Below are 21,633 nucleotides of genomic sequence, written 5' to 3' on the forward strand. Positions count from 1 at the left end.
TGAGCCCTTGAAAAGCGGTCGGGGAGATAAACAGAAAATAAAACGGAGGATGTCACGTTCATGTGAACTTGCGATTGCAACCGAGGCATATTCTTGATCGATCCCCCTTTGCACAGTTGGAGCGCCGTTATTTTGCTCCTGTGCGCCCAGGGGCCGTGCCTGCCGGAGCCGCCGCCGGCCCCAGCGCCCGGCGGTGCGTGGGGGGCTGCGCGGGGGGCTGGGTGCGGCGCTCCCCGCGCGTGGGGCCGGCTGGGGGGCGGGCGCGGGACTCTCGCCGTGTCGTCCTGCCGCTTTGCCATTGTGTCTGCGCGTGATGCTAATTCACGTGGGTGAGTGGAAACAAGCTGTGCATAAATTAGACCTGGCGCTTTCCCCCCAACTCCCTGCCCTCTTTAATTGACGGAAAAATAAAAAGAAAAAAAAAGGGGGGGGGGGGGGAAGAGGAAGCTCGGGCTGCGGCTGCAGCGCCGGGGGGTGGGGGGGGGGGGGAATGCGGGTCTCCTTGGAAACGGCCGCGGCGGGCTGGCTATCGCCGAGTTCGGGCGGGGGGCGGCGGTAACAGCGGTCGCTGCCGCCGGGCACGGGGAGGGGGCGGGGGGGGCGCGCGCGCGCCTGCCCTTGCGGGCCGTCGTTTAGGCGGGTTGTGCCCGGCATGCCCTGCGGTGGGGGCGGGCCCATGTAAATGAGGGGGCGGGGCGGGCGCCGTGGCGGTGCCCGGCGCTGCCTGCAGGTACCGGCGGGGAGCGGCGGCGCTCGGGCCGCGCCCGCGGAGTTGCGCCTGCTGCGGCGGCGACCCTCGGCTGCGGCGGTGACGGGTGCGGAGCGCCGCGGCTCGGGCCGCGCGGGGCAGCGGTACGGTGCGGGGCAGGGGCTCCCCTGGCGGACATCCGCGCTGGCTCCGCCGTGGCGGGGGTGCTCAGCCCGCGCTTCCGCAGCCAGGAGTTTGGTGTCGCTTCAAGTGCGAAATTTTCTAGTTACAAACGTTACTAAAAACCAAGTGAGGGTGCTTCGCAGTCACCGTAGTAAAGCATTTCTCCTGTAAAAAGTAATGCTATAGAAAAAACCCATAGTTTAGCATCTCTCTGAAAACAGGATTGTTTTGCGGTTCGGGCAACAGATTTGAAAGGATGTGTTAGAGTACCTGTTTCGTCATACTTCTTATATGCAACTAGCAGTTTGTGCGATGGACAACACTGGTAAAATTGTAGTAATGCCTGGAGGATTTACCATCACATTGGATGAAATAAACCGAACGTGTTGCTTCACTAATTTAAACGGAGAAGATAAAGCAGCATAGAGTCATGCAATTATATAATTACCTTATTTGTCTAAAATGTGTACAGCAGACTTTAGGTTTATGAGGCAGTTAGGTACTTAGAGTAAGTAGGTACTCAAATAAATTTAATAGTGTGCACTAAAATAACAACAGGAACAGCCATATGGAGCGGCATTCCCACTGTTGTAATGAATCGCAACTTTGAAATACACCTGCCTTTTCCGTATATGCACACAGGAAACAAAAAAGCAAACATTTTTCCTGTGGATCAGACACTTTATGTTCTGAAGCGCTCCCAGTATAAAGTTAATCAAAGAACTTTAAAGAGAAAATCCAAAGAATTCCTGAAGCAAACAGGTGTTCTGTGTTGCTGCCAAGTTGTGGTAATTCTGAAATATGCTTTTTTCCCTATCTAAACTCTGTTGAAAGTATGGTTTATATAATCATCTTGTGCTGCAATTTGAATGCTGGATGTTGAGCTCCTTTAAGCATCATAAATAGAACCAAACCTTTCTGCATGCATCAGACATTTTGGACACAGAGACATAATTCTGATCATCTGTATTACTGAAGCTCATTCAGTGTTAATTCTCCTAGTCTTAATTTACTTCTAGATCCAAGGAGCCCGAGTCTGATACATAATGTTTTGGTTTGAGCATGCACAATGTTTATTGTGTATCTTAGATATTTGGTCTCATTTACTGGAAAGAGGAATTTACTTTTATTGAAAAATTTATTGATTTGGACAGATGCAATAGTTGAATAATAAAGTTTAAGTTTAATATTAATTGAAGACATATATGTCGAGGTTTAGGGTACATAATGGTAAATGTTTGGAAAATTGTTCCAAAGCTTAAATGTTTTCCACAGAACAGCAACAGATGATTCTGTCATCTGAAACTTTTACTTGCTCTTAAAAGGTACTTCTAGTAACCGAACTTTGAAATTTAGGGTTCTTTTTCTTCCCTGAACAAGCAGGTGGAAGATGATGCTGAAGCAAGGCAGGTATAGTCTATTGCAAGATTGATAATGCTGTCTGAAAAATAAATTTACACGTAGTGTAAGTGTGTGTCTTTGTCCTTGTTCTGAGCTGGCTACAATGCTGAGAAAAGCTGGATTATAAACATGCCATTCCCTTAGAAAAGCATCACCAAACACCATCACATCTTTAAATCTTGATGCTATTTCAAGCCCTATTGGTGAGTTTTGATCACTATTGCTTCATTGCTCTTTCGTAGGTTTTTTTTGACCCTGAAAAAGGGATTGAGTATAGATAAAAGACAGCTATCACTCATCTACAAATGCACGCAAGCCAAAAATATTTACTGCATTAAAACAGCTCTGGGATAAATAGCACGGCTTTAATTTCTCCACTTCTCCACAAGTATGGATACAGTATTCTAGTGAAACCTGTGATAAATGGGAGTTGTGAATAATTGCTAACAAAAAAAAAATCTAGAAAATTGCTGGCTTTTTCTCTTTCAGATTTACATATAATTCTCTCCAACATCTCCCCTTTCTCTAGTCTTATCCCCCACCCTGCAGAAAACTTGGCATTTCTAGGACTTCTGCTTCAGTTCTCCATTGCTTCACGTCTTTTTTCTCTGCACAATGAAACAGGGAAAATGGGAAAAAGAACATAAATGTGCGTCACCATAAAAATCTGGTGGAAAATCTGCTTAATATGTAAGTTGTCTAAAAGTGAAGTTAGGGATAAAAGGAGGAGGGGCTGCTTGAGTTTTTCAGGTTTTTGTATGTTTAAATGCAAAAATAGAAGCAAGGCTATGTCAAAATGCGTTGGACAACTTGCACTTAGGCTTTCTGATGAAAAGGTAGATGGCTTTTGGTTGCTACTTCATAAATAATTTCATGAAATATTTAACTTGATGTCCTGATTCAGTTTGGGGCTGATTAGTATCCTGCTCTTTCATAACAAATAGGGATTTGCATATTTGTTTTATTGTCTAGTGTGAAGTAGGAAATATGGGCTATATTGTATGGAGCCTGACCCTCATCAGTCTTTCTAAGGGATGTGGGCGGGAACTAGAACATCATTTACTGATTGTAGCTTCACCATCCCGTGTAGTCCTTGGATTTTGATGCGGAAATGCAATCAAGTGATACCGTTATGTAGGGTAAGGCTGCAGAGTAAATAAGTCTCCGCGGTAATTGTAGCTTTCATTAGCATGCTGCCCCTTCGAGGGTAGTGAGAGGAATTTGGGGTCATGTTACATTTCATTTCATACTGGTACATCATTTTTGTGTGTGCCTATAAATAAGTCATGTTTTCTATCTGTGCTGCAAATCAGGATAAATCGGTCTGCGTTGAGCTCGATGCTGCTGCAGCTGTTCTGGTGTCAGTGGCTCAGCTAGCTGGTCCAGAGCTGGCCCCGGGGATCTGAGCCACCCTGCAACAGAAGTGCTGCCTGCTGAAAGCAGCAACCGCTGTGGCATGAGCACCGAGGTGTGGAAGGAAAGACCGACAGACCAGCACCTGGGCTTATGTTTCCCTGCTGGGGGTCACAGCTGGGGGAGGAGGGCTGCTTTTTCAAAGCCGTCTCCCTGGGCTGTCGGTGAGTGGGGGCCAGGGCTCCTCCGATACCCATGGGCATCTCCCACCTGAGGAGCAGCTGGCTGGTACTTCTGGAAGGGTGAAATAGGCTGGTATTGCAGTGACTTCAGGAGGAGGTTGGGTTTTTTGAATAGGGATCTGAATTGGATAATGAACTTCTCAGTGATTTAAAATCTGTTCTTTATTACAGTTGAACAGGCTCCTTTTAATGTAGCATGAATATGTTATAAAAGCAAGCAGGATTGCAGATGTTTTCAGTTGCACTTCCTAAGCGATAGTAATCTCTGGTAAATGCTATTTGTGTGAGAGTGAAAGGGTAAACAAAAAATCTTGAAAGCCACAAAATTTATTTATTCATTGTTTTTAGTGTGGATAACAAATGATAGCACTGCTTACTCCCAACATGAACTGTGACAGCTGAGCAGGCTAGTCTCAAGCAAACATTTTTGTCTTCAAGTATTTTATTATTGGGGGGGAAGCCCCATGACTCTTGGGGGATTTAGAGTGCTTGCAGAGCTGCCATTGTTTTGCTCTCTTGTAGTACCAGAGTCTATACTGAACCATTCAGTTTCGGGGTAGCTCAAGGTTTAGCTTTGTAGCTTTCAATTAAGTTGCTCAATTGTTTACCATTATGCCCTCCTCACCCGCTCTTATTTCTAAACAAACATCTTTTAACAATACAATGGAAAAGTGAAAATTGCAGAGTATTAACCTTTTCAGCTCCCCTGGAAAAGATAGAACAATTACAGATTTGGTAAAGCAAAATATCATAAAATATGTCAGATAAAAAAAAATACCATGGATTGAAAGAGGAAGCCTCGTACCTTCACAGCAGTGCTTTTCAGGAGAGCGTAGGGCAGATAATTAATTTTGTCCCAGCAGAGTTATCTGACTGAATTGTCGTTGAATGGTCATAAGGTGCTTACAAGTCAGGTAATGCTATGGGAATGGGCTAGCCGCTTAGTTTCGATTCATCACTGTCTTGGTGACAAGAGTGCCTTGGGAATTGGATGAGTACATACTTGTTACTAGATCTGCAGCTCTTTTGTCAGCCTTCTGCAAGAGTTTTCAGCTTTGAATTATAAAGTGAACTCAAAGGGATTTTTAGACATGGTTATTGTGATGCCAAGTCAGTACAGCCATAAACTCCAAATTTTCTAAAGAAGATATTAAAGTATTACAAAAAAGAGGATCAATGTTCAATTTTAACACAATTGGGATCTAATTTTAGGTCAGTCTTACTGTGGTCTGTAGCTTTACACATTCATGTTGTGATGACACCATATACCCTTCCCTTGTGTGCCTTTGTGTCGAGTATACAAAGGTGCACGTGCAGAGGTGAGGACCTATGTGTAATTTTTGCTGGCTGAAAGTATGAAGTTACTGTTGGAAAGATTGGCTGTAATAGAATACGTGCTTTAAAAATCCTACCATTTTGAGGTGGTTAGTTATTGAAATGACTGAGAAGATTACTGGCTTACAGAGAAATGTTTTCATTTATTGATTACACATATTTTGTCTCTCCATAAAAATCAACCATCTCATTCTGTGATGCTATGGTCACTAAATTTGGGAATTTAAAATCTGATCTTTTTAACTGATTTCTTAAGGAAATTAGGTTTGTGCAGTTATGCTTTCTCAATGCCTGTCATATAACCTGATATCTACCATGTTTTCCTTATTAGTTTTTTTAACCTGTTCCCTCATTTCAGCTGAGCTTGAAAGAGAAGTAATAGATCTTCTTCAAGTATTGTGCAAATGGGTGGTGAGATAGAAAAGAGAGAGACTCTTTGTTCACACCAGTGAAAGAAAACTTGCACTATGACTAAATCCCTGATTATCAAAGTAACCACATCGAGCAATACATTACACACTGCAACACTGGGGAAGACCATCAGTGAACTAAACTCCCTACTGTGCCCCAGGTAATCCCATCCAGATGATGCAAATCTATAAAAAATCAAGTTCCGTTCATTTCTCAGAAAATTCTGGTTTTAGACTTGAAATTAAATTCTGCTTATATTTTCTAGCTGGTAACTAAACTAAGTAGCTTATTTATACCATGCCGTATTCTTAGAAGAGAAGGTGGATTGTCAGCACTCTACATGTGTGTCAGTGGCAGGAGGAATCTTATCAGTTGTTGTATTGTATAAATTCACTATTTCCTGCATTCAGTAATTTGTTGTGCATCATATAGGGTTTTTTGGGTGAATTTCTCCCATCAGTGTTTATTGTTGAAATAGTATTGTTGCTAAAAATCTTCAGGGTTTTTAAAATAAGCATATTGGTTTTTTCAGTTGAACAGATACACCATGTATGGTGAAAAGTCAAAAAGCAAATAATAGAAGCAAATATTAGTTTTACATTTTTTATTTTTAAGTGTCACTTTTTGTGGGCCTGAATGCCTACTTAGGACTGTCATGGGTGCGCATTAAATCCACAGATTGTAACGTTATGTGTTGGTTGTGTATTGTCCTTGATTGAGATAGGAGGCTTGAATTATTATAGCCATAAAGCTATTTTTGAAGATCATAGTTTCAAAACGTTACAGCCTTCCAGTAGATATTAATAATTTATATTTTTCAGTACAAATAGTTTTATTGGATCTATTCTCCAGGGAGAAAGATGCACTTAAACATCTTTTTACTAATTTTGGCTTCACCCGAGGCTAAGCCTTGAAGGAAGTCATGATTTTACTCTCATGCTGTGGAGCTATATTCATTCCATTGGTGGCAATTGAATGTTGGCTCCTGCTTACCAAAACTGTCTTTGTTTATAGTGGCCTGTTTCATAGGCTCTTCCTCAAATACTTCTGCTAAAGAAAGTAACAGGTTTTCTGGTATTTTTGTGCTGCTCTTTAGTTTCTACCATTTTCTTTGAGCTTCCTGGTAGAAAAAAGCCACAGAGTAACCTCCTCAAGAAGTGTTTTGGGTTACCAGAGATGCCAGTCTATCACCAAGTTGCTACTAATTGCTGTGCCAAATATTTACTTGGTGTCTTAAAAACGTGTACAGCCCTGTGAGGGTATTAAAGACTTGGGTTAATGATGTTCTTTCTAATTTTAACATTTATTACAAACATAAAAACAAGATGTTATGGGAGATTTTTATGGTTTTGGTGTTTAAAAAAAGAAAAGAAAAAGGAAAAAATACTAAGCCCATCAACCTAAAATCTTATGATTGGTTGCTTGTAAGTTGTTGGATGCAAAGAACCAAGCTTACACTGTAAGTTTTAAATGGCTTGTTACATGTTACATTGTTAAATGGAAGTTGTAAGAGCATGATCCAACGGTTGTAGTATCAGAGGCACCGCACCAGTTTCTGTCTTCTCCCTCACTGAAAACCTGGACGCTCCTGGAGCTCCCAGGTCTGTGTCAGTGCTTGCATAGGCATAGGAGAAGGTATTCCTGCAGATGTGCCTTTTCTTGGGTGCATGTGACAAGGCAAAGGCATTGGGTTGGACAAAATCATCTGCCAAGCTGGAATTTGAATGCTGAATTAAGGAGAGGAAAGTTGAAACAGTCTCCATTAGGGAACGTGCTGAGCATGCCTATTGTATAATGCTGCAGCAATACTAAAACGCAAATGGCTGCTGGCTGTGCACAGGCAGTTCTTTAATATCTTTGGATTTGGTGCATAATAAGCTAAGACTATTTTTTTCATGCTATCCATGCGATGATTTCTTATTAACAATATTTAAGGCATAGTAAACATGTATACATAACTAAATTTTACCAGTGTGTGACAAAAGAAAACCTGCTAGCAGAGCAACAAAATTTGCAGAGCTAAGCTATGAACAATTGGCAAGTAGCATAATTTTTGCAAGCATACGACCCTTTACTGCGTCATTATTATGATATCCAAAGCAATGTATATTTACACTTCAGAGATGCCTGTTGAAGCTAAGAATACCTTTCACAACGGTACTGCAAATGGTCTAACTGTATTAAGGCAGTATCCTGCTGCACAAATTAGCTCTGCTGAGAAGCTGGGTATATTAGTACAACTGATCTGTTTCTGCTGATTGTGCTGGCTTGTTCAAAGTGAGCTGAGCTAATGCAAATCCTTAGCTCTATGTTCAGATACATAGCATAGATGAATACCTACTGCATGATAACACTCAACTTCAAGGACACACATATTGTTTTGTATCTTCTTATCTTCTCCTTTATAACTGGCCTCCAGTGATCATGACAGTGCATGGCTTTGTGATTGCATTTATATTTCTCTTAAACAGTGAAGGAAACTTGAAACTTACTGTTTTTGGATCAGAGTCCAACTTCTGTAGAAAAGGAGGGTTTTTTATAACCTTTTACTTAAGCCTTCAGTCCCTTCTCATCTTGTTTTCTCTCTCCAGTTTTACCTCTTTCATTGTGCTGTCATTCAGTCCTTATCGTCATTCTCAAAAACTGACTAGTTTAAGCAATTTTTCACGTGTTTAGGCACACCTTTGATGTTTGAGAGGTGCCTCCACTAAAAATTTCCAGGCTTTTCCTTAAAGTTCCTGGGAGTGAGAGTGCTTTTCAACTACTGTGGTTGCAAGTGTTTTTAAAATTAAAATTATTTTTTAACACAGATAAAGCATTTTGTCTCTTTCACTTTTAAAATATTTTTACCAAGTTTAAACATACAGGAAGGTATGTATGAAACTTGCAAAGGAGATGAGAGAAAATGGGAAAAAAGTGCGAGAATAAGAGCAATCTCTTCATGTTCCCCTTTCCAGAAGAACATATTTAGAGGTCAGAATAGCCAGCATAATTAATTCCTGCCAGAGGCAGTATGAATTTATATCTTTGCCCTTGACTTGACTTTTAGCCTATATTTATTTAGCCATCTAAATTGTAGTAGCCACTTCTTTTGACCACCCCCTTGGCAGTCTCATTGTTGACACTTACACTTCACTTCCTCCGCATTTGAAGTCATGATGACTGGGAAATATTTTCCAAAGACAGCATGTAGGCTACAACTAAATACTCTGTCATTCTAATTTCTAGTGTTAATGCTTTCTCAATTAAAGCAAGCATTGTGTAGTGTAAGATATATTTCCTCATAGGGAAGTTCTGACTAAATATTTAAATTGTGATCTTGACATTACATTAGCTGTGATATGCAAACTTAATGTTTTAAAGATGTAATTAAGGGTGTTAAGAGAGCTGAGTTGATTTTAAGCTGGCCAGAGATAAATTAAAGGAAACAAATTGCCTTTTATTGAAGGGGAGAGGGATCAATGTTCAGAAAAAGAATTTTGAAAATAAACAGGCCAAGCTATCATCCCTCTAGAGATCATATTACTTAATACATCTGCTTTGTTTTTCAAACAGAGGTCCAGTAACATAGTGTGGGGAGGAGCATGTGTTCCCTAGCAGTGTCGAGATGGCTGTAAAATGCCCTGTCTTTCCAACAACTCTTAGCAGAAATACTTTTTTTTTTTTTTTTTTTTTTTTAAATCTAGTAAGGATAGGCTGTGGTCATTGAGGACCACAGGTCTTTTTAGTTCTGAGTAAAGTTTCAGGGTTAGTCCCTGAAAGGAACTAACTAAAAAATAAGAAGAAAGGCAATTAGATGTTAGATGCTTGAGCATTAAATGTTTTAATCCCCAACATCCAGGTGGTTACCGTTCAGCATGGAACCACAGCTCAGCTGTTTGCTGTCGAAGCTCCCCATGCTCCACAGTCACAGTCCAGTGCCTGCTCCTGAAGGCAGGCGCATAAACCTTCCCTTTCAGAACAGAGCATAGGTCACTCTTCCTCTTAAAACATCTTTCCTGTAAAGATGTGCTGCTGCATGGGTTTCCTGCAATTTACACCGTAGTCTAACAGCTAAGGAACTCGTCAGGATGCTGGAGAGCTGAATCTGTTGTTCAGTAATTGCTGCCTCTAAGCTATAGCTTAGCAGAGAGCACCCTAGTCCTTTGATTAGGTGGAGACCTTTTCACTGGATAGAAAATGCCAAGATTCATAGTCCAAAGAGAGTGTGCACAGGTGCCGAGTGCTATACTGTATTAACCAGCCTTCGGGTACACAAATAGTCACTCATGGGTTTGGGCCTGGCCCGTCCTTTCTGTCCCTTTTCCCTCTCAACATGCTCTGCATTCATACTGTGTTTTCATTTTGTTCTTAGGCACCTTGCTTGGAAGAACACCAAGTTTCAGGCGCCCAGGGAGACCTGAAGTTGTTCAGGCATCTCAAATCTCTGTAACTTCTGGGTATGTGCAGAAGGGGCCTTTGTGCTAGGGCAACTTCGAAGTGAGAAGGCGAGACCCTGAAAAAGCTCACATGCCTTTGAAGAAGGCAGCTTGGTGACAGATGGGCAGAGCCTTCTAGGGAAGGGGCTTTGATTTGGGGACAGGTCAAAGACAAGGGCATTGGAGTAATTTAAAAGTTACTGCTTTCTCAATCGAAAGCAGCTGTTTCTCAGTCAGCAGACAGTAATCAACCATTTGTATGCTCCTGTGCCCTTGCAGGGGGCAGACGGAGCAGGTGTAATTGCTACTGGTGGTGGCTGGACTGTGTTGCGTGGCAACATGTACCTGTTGAGATTGCAGATCACACCCCCTGCTTTTGTTTTCTGGCCCTAGGGAATCTGGCACCAGTTCCCAGAGCAGACTCAAGATGGCTGTATCAGGGACCAGTGCTCCCTGTACGTTACTCTCAAGAGTTGGATACCTCCTGATGGGGAGGATGTGAAGAATCTGTTTGTATAGTAACTGAGTGCACAAGCGTTTTCAGACCTGCCCAGTTTTTTGTTCACTTTCTCTTCCTTGTTCTGGCTGATGAACACTTTAGTTACCACATTAAAAGCAGAATAGTGTCAGCAAGAGGCTACGCTGCTTTGGGGACTTCCCCACAGGCAGGCTGTTAAGGGTCGCACAGGGGTGAGGTTGAGAACGTAGGCAGTAACATGCCTGGTGCTTTCCGGCAACTGCAGCGGTCGGACGGTCTCCTCAGCTTTGGGGTAGGTAACTCGATGCTGCAGTTCCATTTGTGTCTCCCATCGCTGTTCCTTCCCTCACACTCCCTCAAGTATAAAGGCATTTCCTAATTCCATACAGGGTCAGCAGATGCACTGTATCTCCCTTGTAATATAATCACTGTTGGCAATTGAAACGGAAATATCACTATAAAACAGCAAGAGGACCTCAGTGACTTCTCTTCAGCTATTTCCACTTTGTGGGGAGTACCTGTATGTGTGGAGTTCTATCTAGTACACCATGCTGCTAGGCAGTGGCATGCTTCTGCTGTAGTTTATTGTCCAAAACGTTGTAAAGACCGAAACTGCTGTGATTTTGAAGGATCTGTGGCTATGGTTTCAGGAGATGTGTTTTGTTGTGGCTTTTTTCCCCCAATAAACTAATATGAAACTTGTTGCCTCAGGAGAGCTAGTCAAATGAATTTATAAGAGGCTGTGCACTGTCGTATAGCAACATTTCAGCCTTATGCTTAGGGGAAATTGACTGCAAGGATGAGGAAGCAGAGCCATGTATCTGCAGTGGTTGTGGCTGGATTTCTCATCCCATTGCTTTCCGCTGAAGCGTTAAATACCGACTGCTGCTGGAGAGAGGATATTAAACTTGGTACAATCACGTATGTGCTTCTCAGAGCTTTTGCTTCCTAAGAGGTGAATGAACTTCCTTATTACGAAAGTTGTGTTCTAGTCCATGTGATTAAATATTATAAAAATGTTGTATAATGTATTGCAATTTCCAGTTTTGACTTATAAAGGCAAGTTTAAACCTGCCCATAAGTCCCTCCTGCTGTGCTTAGGAGCTGGCAGGCAATGTAAAATGCTTTGTCAGCAAAGTAAAACAAGTAATTAGAACTTTCTGTTGCACTGGGATGAAACCATGGTATTCTTGCCACTTCAGTCCCATGATTTCCTATAGACACACTTAAGTGTTTTTGCTAAATTATGATTTTGAATTAGTTCTAGGGACTCTGTAACCTGGTGAGCCCATCAAGTTTTTAAAATTTTTTTTTTTTTTTTAGCTCTCAGCTTCATATACTCATTCTTATTCTGTTCTAGTTTCATATGAGGCCGAAAGTTGGTTGCAAAGCTTTTCACACTGTCACTTTTTTTTTTTTTTTTTTTTCTGGAAGGAAGCTGGTGTTGGGGCGTGAAGGGAGCTATAAGATATATAGGAGCCATTGAAACTACTTGGTACTAGATCAAGTGTGAGCAAAGATACCAGAGGAGCTACTGAAGTGTTGTGCTTACAGGATCAGAACATAGCAGCTACATCACTGAGACTACCTGTATATTAATTAAAAAGATAAAAAAGATGCAGGCTAAGGACGGCATCCTCTGGCTTCTGCTGCCAAGTGGCAGGGTACGGTTCTTGTCCACAGTGGCTAAACTGTCAGCCTTCTGCCAAAACCCAGGTGCCCTCGTCCAGCCTTTCTGCTGGGAATGGTTCTGGCACCTGCTTCATCCTATGTTATCCAGGGGAGTGCGAGGTGGCCTGGGCCAAAACTCTGAAATGTGCTAATTGTTAAACAGTATGGCCAGTACTGGAGTCTCTGCCTTAACCTTGTCGTACTTACTAGTAGTCATTTAGCCCAGCATACGTTAGCTTCCTGACAGTTTTACTTGTTTTCAAACATATAACCGTAGAAATGTTGGTTGGAAGGGGGCTCCGGAGGTTGTCTAGTCCAACTTCCTGGATGGAGCAGAATGCAGCTGGCTCAGAATTAATGAGTCCTAAGGGTAGCTGCAGGGATTTAAAAAGTTCTGTTTCAGTGAGGAATGCAATTTTTCTTTTCCTTGCTTTCATTGAGATTTGGCAGGACCCTGTGCTAAGTCCATAGCACTAGGTTGTGTGTCCTACTCGGTGAGTCTAGCATATCATCAATCCTAGGCAAACTTTCTGCCTGGGTAAGTACGAGCACTGCTTGCCTCTGCAGTGCTGTAGGCGGCATGGTGGCAGCTGCGTGTCCTCTGAACAAGCTCCAGCTGTCCTTGATCTCTCCTCAGTTAGTTATGGGTAGACTTTCTCCTTAATTATGTGCAGTTCATGTTATATTCTACCTCTGCTGCTAAATTTCTGCTTGATACTTTGCTTTATAATCTTCTACTCAACCTCAGGAGTGTATTGGGCATCTCATTTCTTAATGCGGGAAGGAGAGAGTTTGGGAGGCAATTGGTGTCTCTGACTGGAGTGGGGAATTTCTGAATTGCAGGCATTTATTGAGCACTAAATTGATATATGGTCTTTGTGACTTCATTGTCTTTTATCTGTCCGTAATATTGGAATTATCAGATGGATTTCTTCTAAGGGTGATGTGAACACTGATTCAGTTGTGTATATTTGGCAACGGGAACTGTAGCATTCAACATTATTTCTTCTTATTTAATTAGATCCCTGATTGTGAACATTTCTTCCACCCGTGGCAGCCAAGGGAGGGACCAAGTGAGGGTGTTTGAAAAGAAACTCCAATTTTTTCCTGTTGGAAATTCAACAGCATAACCTAGACATCAGGGATGCTGTTGACATCAAAAGGGGAAAAGTACCCTGAAAGCAATCTGTTACACATTATTCTAGCAAAAATAACCATTTCCATACATGTCAAGATAAGAGTATGACCTCTGTTTTTTTTTCTTTCCAATGGCTTCACTGTCTCCTAATTAATTATATCTAATATCTTACTAAATGTTAATTCAAGACCAGAAGTGGCAACATATTGGTACTTCTAGGTAAAAATTACTTTGGAGATTATGACTGCATATCCTGCAGCTGGATGTTTCAGTGCCTCATTGCTTCTGTTCCTGTTACAGGTGCATGTGACAGCATTGCAGCGATGAGTGGAATTTTAAAGAGGAAGTTTGAAGAAGTTGATGGCTCCTCACCTTGTTCCTCTGTGCGGGAATCAGACGATGACATTTCTAGCAGTGAAAGTGCTGACAGTGGTGATAGTGTCAATCCATCCACTTCTAATCATTTTACCCGTAAGTACTGAAGTTACATATCTAAAGAATTCTTCCTGTTCCTCAAAATAAAATTTATGGTTAGATAAACATGATGATTTTAAATTGAACAGATGATAAAATGGACTCTCTGGTGTTCAGTTTGTGGCTTGCTCAGAATGACTTAGCAAACTTCCACTGTTTTGCCTTCTTGTTAGCTACATAAAACTATATGTCACTGTAAAAATTTGAAGTCAGTTGGAAGCCCCTACCTATTAGCTATTTGAATTATGTAGCTGTTTGTAGTTAACATTGGGAATTGTTTTTAAGATATTTCAAACAGGTACTGTAGGGAAGGTTCTGTATTTTCCCCAGATAAGTGTAGTGCAGCTGTCAGCTATCAGCAGTATTGTATTGGTGAGAGTTCTTCTCCAAAGAAAACAATAAGCTTTCTATTATTTGGAATTGAGGAACATTGTATACGGGACACATTATTGCAATAGTTTCTATTTTTCATGGTAGGGGAGGGTGTCTCTGTACTAGGCAACGGTTTTGTATACAGATAAGAATTTCATTTTAAATTAGCAAAACTATGTGTGCAGTGTATATATCTAGGAAGAATGAATTTACAGTTTATATTTGTAGTTTATTATATTTGTTTGAGGTGGCTATACTGTTTTAGTAGTGATCTGCATGTTTTAAAAAGCAGGGGTTTGCCTCCTTCAACTCTGCATATATATCTCCCCACTGGAGTTAGTAGCTATAAAGCTGTTTTATTAAGACCATGGGCCAAGGACTAGGTGAGGCTCCTCGTCACTGCCATACACAATGTGATCCTTGTATCTATATGGTCTAGACTGTGCCTAGAAATCACGTTTGTAGCATGTGATATGAATGTTTTTATAACTGATTCGTCTACCAAATGCTGCTGTGCAGTTTAAGCTATGGTTTGGATGTGAGGGTCCAAATCATCTTTGCTCTAGTATGGAATACTCCTGTGCAAAGGGTTACACAGGCACAACTTTTCAAATCTATTAATATGTAACAATCTTGATGTGGTGTATTATATTTAAGATGCAGTATTAGTAGGGGACCTATTTTACTAAATGCCGCAAAGGAGTAGGTGACCCAGTAAATCTCTTTGGTAATATTAAGAAATAGCTTGGTGACAATATTATTCTGGTCTTTTAACTTTTGCATCTGTTTAAGGACTTAGATGATTATTCATCATAGACTGAAAACAGTCCTTTTACATCAGTCATTGCCACCTGCATAGAAGACAGCAATTTTATTGTGAATACACAGATAATACAAAGAAGGCTCGTAATTCAGGGTTGAAACTCGGAAGTTGCAATACATGCATGTAACAATAAGCTTTGACTGTAGTTGACACAATAAATAATTCAGGTTTTGAATAAAATCTTGAATAAAATCACCAACAATGCAGAAAAGGCAGAGGTCCTCAACACCTTCTTCACCTCTGTCTTTACCAACACTGTTGGGTCCCAGGCTTTGGGAACAGAATTGCCGATTGATCCAAACACCAACCCACCATCAGTGACGGAAGAGTTAGTATATGAATTACTACAGGAGCTTGACCCCTAGAAATCTATGGCCCCTGACGACATCCACCCGAGGGTGTTGAGAGAGCTGGCTGACATTATTGCAAGGCCACTCTCCATAATCTTCGAGAAGTCATGGAGAACGGGGATGTCCCCGAGGACTGGAGGAAGGCAGATGTTACCCCTACCTACAAGAAGGGCTCGAGGGAGGATCTGGGTAACTGTAGGCCCATCAGCCTTACTTCAATCCCTGGGAAAGTTATGGAATGAATTCTCCTGGGGACCATCACAAGTCAAATGAAGCACATGATTGGGAAAAGCCAACATGGCTTCACTAAAGGCAGATTGTGCTTGACAAACCTGGTGGCCTTCTATGACAAAGTGACTTGCCTGGTTGACATGGGGTGGGCAGTGGACATTGTTTACCTAGACCTCTCCAAGGCCTTTGATATGGTCCCCCACAGTCTCCTGCTGGAGAAATTCATGCGTTATGGCCTAGACAAGTGGTCTGTGCAGTGGGTGGGGAATTAGCTGACAGGCTGCACCCAAAGGGTGGTGGTAAATAGCTCCTTTTCCAAGTGGCAACCTGTCACAAGTGGTGTCCCTCAGGGATCGCTATTGGGCCCAATGTTATTCAATATCTTTATAAGTGATCTGGATAACGGCATCAAGTGTAGCCTGATGAAGTTCGCTGATGACACCAAATTGAGTGGGGAGGTAGGCACTCCAGAAGGGAGAGCTGCTCTGCAGGGAGATCTGGATAGGCTGGAAGAGTGGGCCAGCAAGAACCTTATGAAGGTCAACAAGGACAAGTCTAAGGTCATGCACCTGGGAAAACATAATCTGGGAGCGCAGCACAGGCTGGATCCACCTGGCTGGAGAGCAGCTCTGTGGAGAGGGACCTGGGGGTGCTGGTGGACAGGAAGCTCAACATGAGCGAACAGTGTGCTGCTGCGGCCAAGAAGGCCAACAGGATGCTGGGTTGCATCAAAAAGGGCATCGCCAGCAGAGAGAAAGAAGTCATTATACCGCTCTACTCAGTGCTTGTCAGGCCACACCTGGAGTCCTGTGTACAGTTCTGGTCCCCACTATACAAAAAGGATGTGGACAGGCTGGAAGGGGTCCAGAGAAGGGCCACCAAGATGATCGAAGGACTGGGAAGCCTGGCATACGAGGACAGGCTGAGAGAACTGGGTTTGTTCAGCCTTGAGAAAAGGAGGCTTGGAGGGGATCTCGTCACCGTGTACCAGTATTTACGGGGTAGTTACAAAGAAGATGGAGACTCCCTTTTTACATGGAGTCACATGGAGAGGACAAGGGGGAATGGACACAAGTTGCTCTTGGGGAGATTCTGATTGGACACCAGAGGGAAGTTTTCCACATTGAGGACAGTCACCCATTGGAATAATCTCCCTGGGGAAGTGGTTGACTCGGCCACATTGGCCTCTTTCAAGAGTCGGCTGGACAGGGTGCTGGGCCATCTTGTCTAGACTCTGCTCTTCCCAGAAAGGTTGGACTAGATGATCCCTGAGATCCCTTCCAACCTGTGATTCTGTGATTTCAGAGTTATGATTAATGATCCATATAACTGAGATATTTGTGGCCAGGGTAGTAAATGTTCACCTGTGCGCACAATCTTGCACACACATATATAGAAATTGTACATTTCATATTTTAAAAATACATATGTATATCAGTTGGCAATACAGGAATAGAAAGATTAAATTGTTTGCATGTGCATTGGTACTACTTTTTAAAAAGTACTGTTTCCAATATAGCTGCAGCAGCCTAAATTCCAATAAATCAATACAGAATACTCCCAGTATTATATATGGCTAGTTTGGGAATAAAAAAATTGAAGAGGTGTCCTTGGTGCTGCATTTGAATAGGCAAAGTTCAAGGTCCTCAAGGAAAAGACTTCTGGAGACTAGTTTCTATGCCACTGGAATGTGGCATCTTTCAGTCTCTTAACATTCTGCTTTGCTCTTACTGTAATGCAGCGTACTTGCAGGAGCTTGATAAAGGTGATAATTTTTTATTGGTAAGAAAATAGAGGATGTTGATGCTCAGATGAAGTATAGCATAGAAAGGTGGTTTTATCCCTACCTAATTATTTGCATCTTGCAGCCAGAGTCTCTTCCAGTGCACGTGATTATTTTGTAACTTTACCAAGGACACTCCATGTTTCACATGATGGGGAAGTCAGATGTTGTTAATTTATTGTTAAAATACTGCAAGTGAGATTTTGCACCACCTTCTTCTTTCTTAATGTTAAAGCGTATCAGCCAGTTACATGTTTACACAATTGACATCTTCCAATTGAGCAGTATTAGAAAAATCACTTAGCTAGCCTTAGGCACTTCTGCTATATTTAAAAGCAACTCTGCACTGAAAAGGTGAGTCTTAATGATGATGTGTGATAGTAAAAGTATGTGTTTGCAATAAAAATTCATAATATTTATATTTAAGATAAATACATAGGAGTGAAGATACTTATCAAATGCTGAAAAATATTTTTAAGTTGATAACTGACTACCTCTAGAAAAAAGAGGGGGTTTGTTGAGATTGAATTTTAATTTTGTTTTATCCTTCTCACATTTTCTTGAGTCACCATATGCTTTGATTCTGGAAAGAATGATGTAATTGGACAGTTCCTGAACTTTTTATACATGCAGGATTTGTTTATATTTTGGTTTGTATCAGTTCGCTGACATCAGTTGTGTGTGATGTTGGATGCTCTTCAGGACAGGAGCATTTTTCTTTGTATGTACTTAGAGTTGTGGTTTGTTTTTTTTAAACTACTAGATTATTTATACAATATTATTTGAAAACGTGTATTTTGAATTCTAGGAAGTGATAAAAAATGAACTGATCTTACAGAGGTACTTGGGCCCTGTCTTGTCAAAGCAGAATATGTGGAAATTGTCAATGTTCATATCGCATGAATCATAGAACCATAGAACGGTTTGGGTTGTAAGGGGCCTTTAAAGGTCATCTAGTCCCAACTCCCCTGCACTGGGCAGGGACATGAACTAGATCAGGTTGCTCAGAGCCCCGTCCAACCTGACCTTGAATGTTTCTAGGGATGGGGCATCTACCACCTCTCTGGGCGACCTGTTCCAGGGTTTCACCACTCTCATTGTAAAACATTTTTTCCTTATATCCAGTCTAAATCTACCCTCCTTTAGTTTAAAACCATTACATCTTGTCCTGTCACAATAGGCCTTGCTAAAGAGGTTGCCCCCAGCCTTCCTATAGCTCCCCTCTAAGTGCTGAAAAGCTGCAATAAGGTCCCCCCACAGCCTTCTCTTCTCCAGGCTGAACAACCCAACTCTCTCAGCCTGTCCTTGTAGAAGAGGTGCTCCAGCCCTCGGATCATTATTGTGGCCTCCTCTGGACCCGCTCCAACAGTTCCATGTCCTCCTTGTGCTGAGGGCTCCAGAGCAGGACACAGTACTCCAGGTGGGGTCTCATCAGAGCAAAGTAGAGGGGCAGAATCCCCTCCCCCGACCTGCTGGCCACGCTTCTTTTGATGCAGCCCAGGATACGGTTGGCCTTCTGGGCTGCAAGCGAACATTGTTGGCTCATGTCCAGCTTTTTGTCCACCAGTACCCCCAAATCCTTCTCTGTGGGGCCGCTCTCAATCCCTTCATTCCCCAGCCTGTATCAATACTGGGGGTTGCCCAGACCTAGGCGCAGGAGCTTGCGCTTGGCCTTGTTGAACCTCATGAGGTTCGCATGGGCCCACCTCTCCAGCTTGTCTAGGTCTCTTTGGATGACATCCCATCCTTCTGGCGTGTCAGCTGTACCGCTCAGCTTGGTGTCATCCGCAAACTTGCTGAGGGTGCACTCAATGCCACTATGTCATTGATGAAAATATTCAACAGTACTGGTCCCAGTATGGACCCTTGAGGGATGCCACTCGTCGCCGGTCTCCATCTGGACATTGACCACTACCCTCTGAACGCAACCATCCAACCAATTCCTTATCCACCAAACAGTCCACCCGTCAAATCTGTTTCTCCTTAGTTTAGAGAGAAGGATGCTGTGGGGGACCGTGTCAAAGGCCTTACAGAAGTCCATATAGATGACATCCATAGCTCTTCCCTTGTCCACTGATGTAGTCACTCCATCATAGGAGGCCACTAGGTTGGTCAGGCAGGACTTGCCCTTGGTGAAGCCTCTCTGGCTGCCTCGAATCACCTCCCTGTCCTCCATGTGCCTTAGCATAGCTTCTAGGAGGATCTGTTCCATGATCTTCCCAGGCACAGAAGTGTCAGCCAGTCCCAGGCTGACAGGTCAGTAGTTCCCTGGGTCCTCCTTTCTACGCTTTTTGAAGATGGGCACAATGTTTCCCTTCTTCCAGTCCCCAGGGACTTCACCTGACTGCCATGACTTTTCAAATATCATGGAGAGTGACGTGGCAACTACATCAGCCAATTCCCTCAGGACTCTGCGAGGCAGCTCGTCAGGTCCCATAGACTTGTGTACGTCCAGCTCCTCAGGAGGTCACGAACCTGATCTTCCCTTACAGTGGGGGTGACTTTATCCCCCTGGCCTCCATCCTGTAGTCCATTGACTCGGGAGGGGTGAGGAGAGAGGTTACCAGTGAAGACTGAGTCAAAAAAATTGTTGAGTACCTCAGTCTTCTCCTCGTCTTACAGGTGAATACAGGTGTCTTACACAGCTAAGTGATGTTCACTTGAAAACTACATGCAGATGTGTTGTACAGTAACAAAACTGTTAACAGTGTACCTTGAAAGGTGTTCTGTTTATTCTTTAAACACGTTAATCTCCCGAAGTAAAAGGTAAGACCTCTCCTGTGTTGAATATTTGAATCTGTACTTTTAAGGGCATATGAAAAGGAAGAGTTCTCTGAGACTTTTTCAGTAAACAGACTGAAAAGAGAGAGTGCAGAAGAAAGGCTGGCCAGATTCCTTTCCTCTGTTACATGCTTGAGCACATCCTTGATGGAGCTTATCTTTCTAAGCCATTTCCTGCCACTTGGTACCATTTTCTTTTCTCTTTTGTGAGACACTGTCAGATCCTGTGTACTGTCTTCCTTCTGGTCTTTTCATATAAGTAAATCTGAAGTTCAGTATGAACTCCTTTTACTGACTTGAAATGTGTGGGTTGTGGGTGACCTGTACTCAACACCAAGATCTGTATGTTAATTCTTTAACTGAGCTTTAAAAAAAGAAAAGCCTAACATGGCCCTCTAAGTCTTATTTTTCCTTTCTAATTGATTTGACAAAGAGATAATTTTTTAATCACTTGTAGCTACAACTTGTTCAGTGCTTCAGCAAGCAGGCAGTTTGCGTACAAATCAATCTAGAATAGCTGATGCATCTCAGTATTTACACAACCCTTGAAACAATATGCTTTGGGTCAGATAAATAAGAAGTTTTCAGCTATCCTGCTCCATTAGCCTTAAAGGTCAGTTTAGCCTGCCAGCTAAATGAGGCACATGCTGCTGTGGATCATTCAGGTGGGGCAGAACCACCAGAAGATAGTTTTGATCTCAACAATTAACCCTGTAGTGTGATGGCAGAAAATACATGACTGAGATGTCCATAAGTGGTACCCGTTGTAACTATTACAGAGGGGTAAGTGCAGAGTTTCTTTAACAATATAGCCATTGAAATAAATGAAGACAGCAACAACAACAACAAAAAAACCAACACCAAACCTGAAAACCACGAAACAACAGCCCCCCAAAAGTCTAAAAACAAATAAACAAAACCCCAAAACAAAACCCAAACCCCTAGTCTAAGTTTCAGGCATCTTTTTCTGAGTCAGGAAGTGAAATTACAGTCTATAAAGCATAGGCAACTGTTACCAGAATCATAACCAAAAAGTAAATGTAGTATTTTCTTGGTCAGGTATGTGTATATATATATTTGCACATATTAAAAATCTCTTATCAAATGGTGATGGAGAGTGCCTTCATTGCCACTGGCAGATATAATCCCTACCATCTTTTTTACTTATTTTTCTCACTCTATTGAGGACATTTCAGTTTGATTCAGCAAGCCATTAGTCACACTGCAGATTTGCCTTAATGGATGCCAAAGCATATTACTAACCAGTCCACGTACCTGTCCCATTTCATGGCCCCTACTCCAGAAAGAGGGATGTTCAGCTTCAAGTAGCAGTCTAAGCATGCATATACAGTATTAGTCAAGACTAAGAATATTTTTTCCCTTTGCCCTTAGAGGTACATGGAATTCAAGGTGGGAGTACACCTGATGCTTGATCTATTTTTATAATTTTTTAAAAAATATGCAAATTTAAGTTGCAGAATTACATGCAACTGAAAGACCT

At 42.2% G+C, this 21,633-nt stretch overlaps 1 protein-coding gene across 3 annotated transcripts in view; it reads left to right on the plus strand.

Moving 5' to 3' along the window:
• CSRNP3 (cysteine and serine rich nuclear protein 3) overlaps window positions 1–21,633 on the plus strand; it is a 113,835-nt gene that overhangs the window by 64,244 nt on the left and 27,958 nt on the right. For all 3 annotated transcript variants that reach the window (XM_064451502.1, XM_064451501.1, XM_064451504.1), the window contains exon 3: window positions 13,619–13,789. In XM_064451502.1, the coding sequence (XP_064307572.1) occupies window positions 13,619–13,789 (171 nt within the window). The remainder of the gene's footprint in view (window positions 1–13,618; window positions 13,790–21,633) is intronic.

Source organism: Phalacrocorax carbo, chromosome 5 (genome assembly GCF_963921805.1).
Source record: "Phalacrocorax carbo chromosome 5, bPhaCar2.1, whole genome shotgun sequence".
NCBI lineage: Eukaryota > Metazoa > Chordata > Aves > Suliformes > Phalacrocoracidae > Phalacrocorax > Phalacrocorax carbo.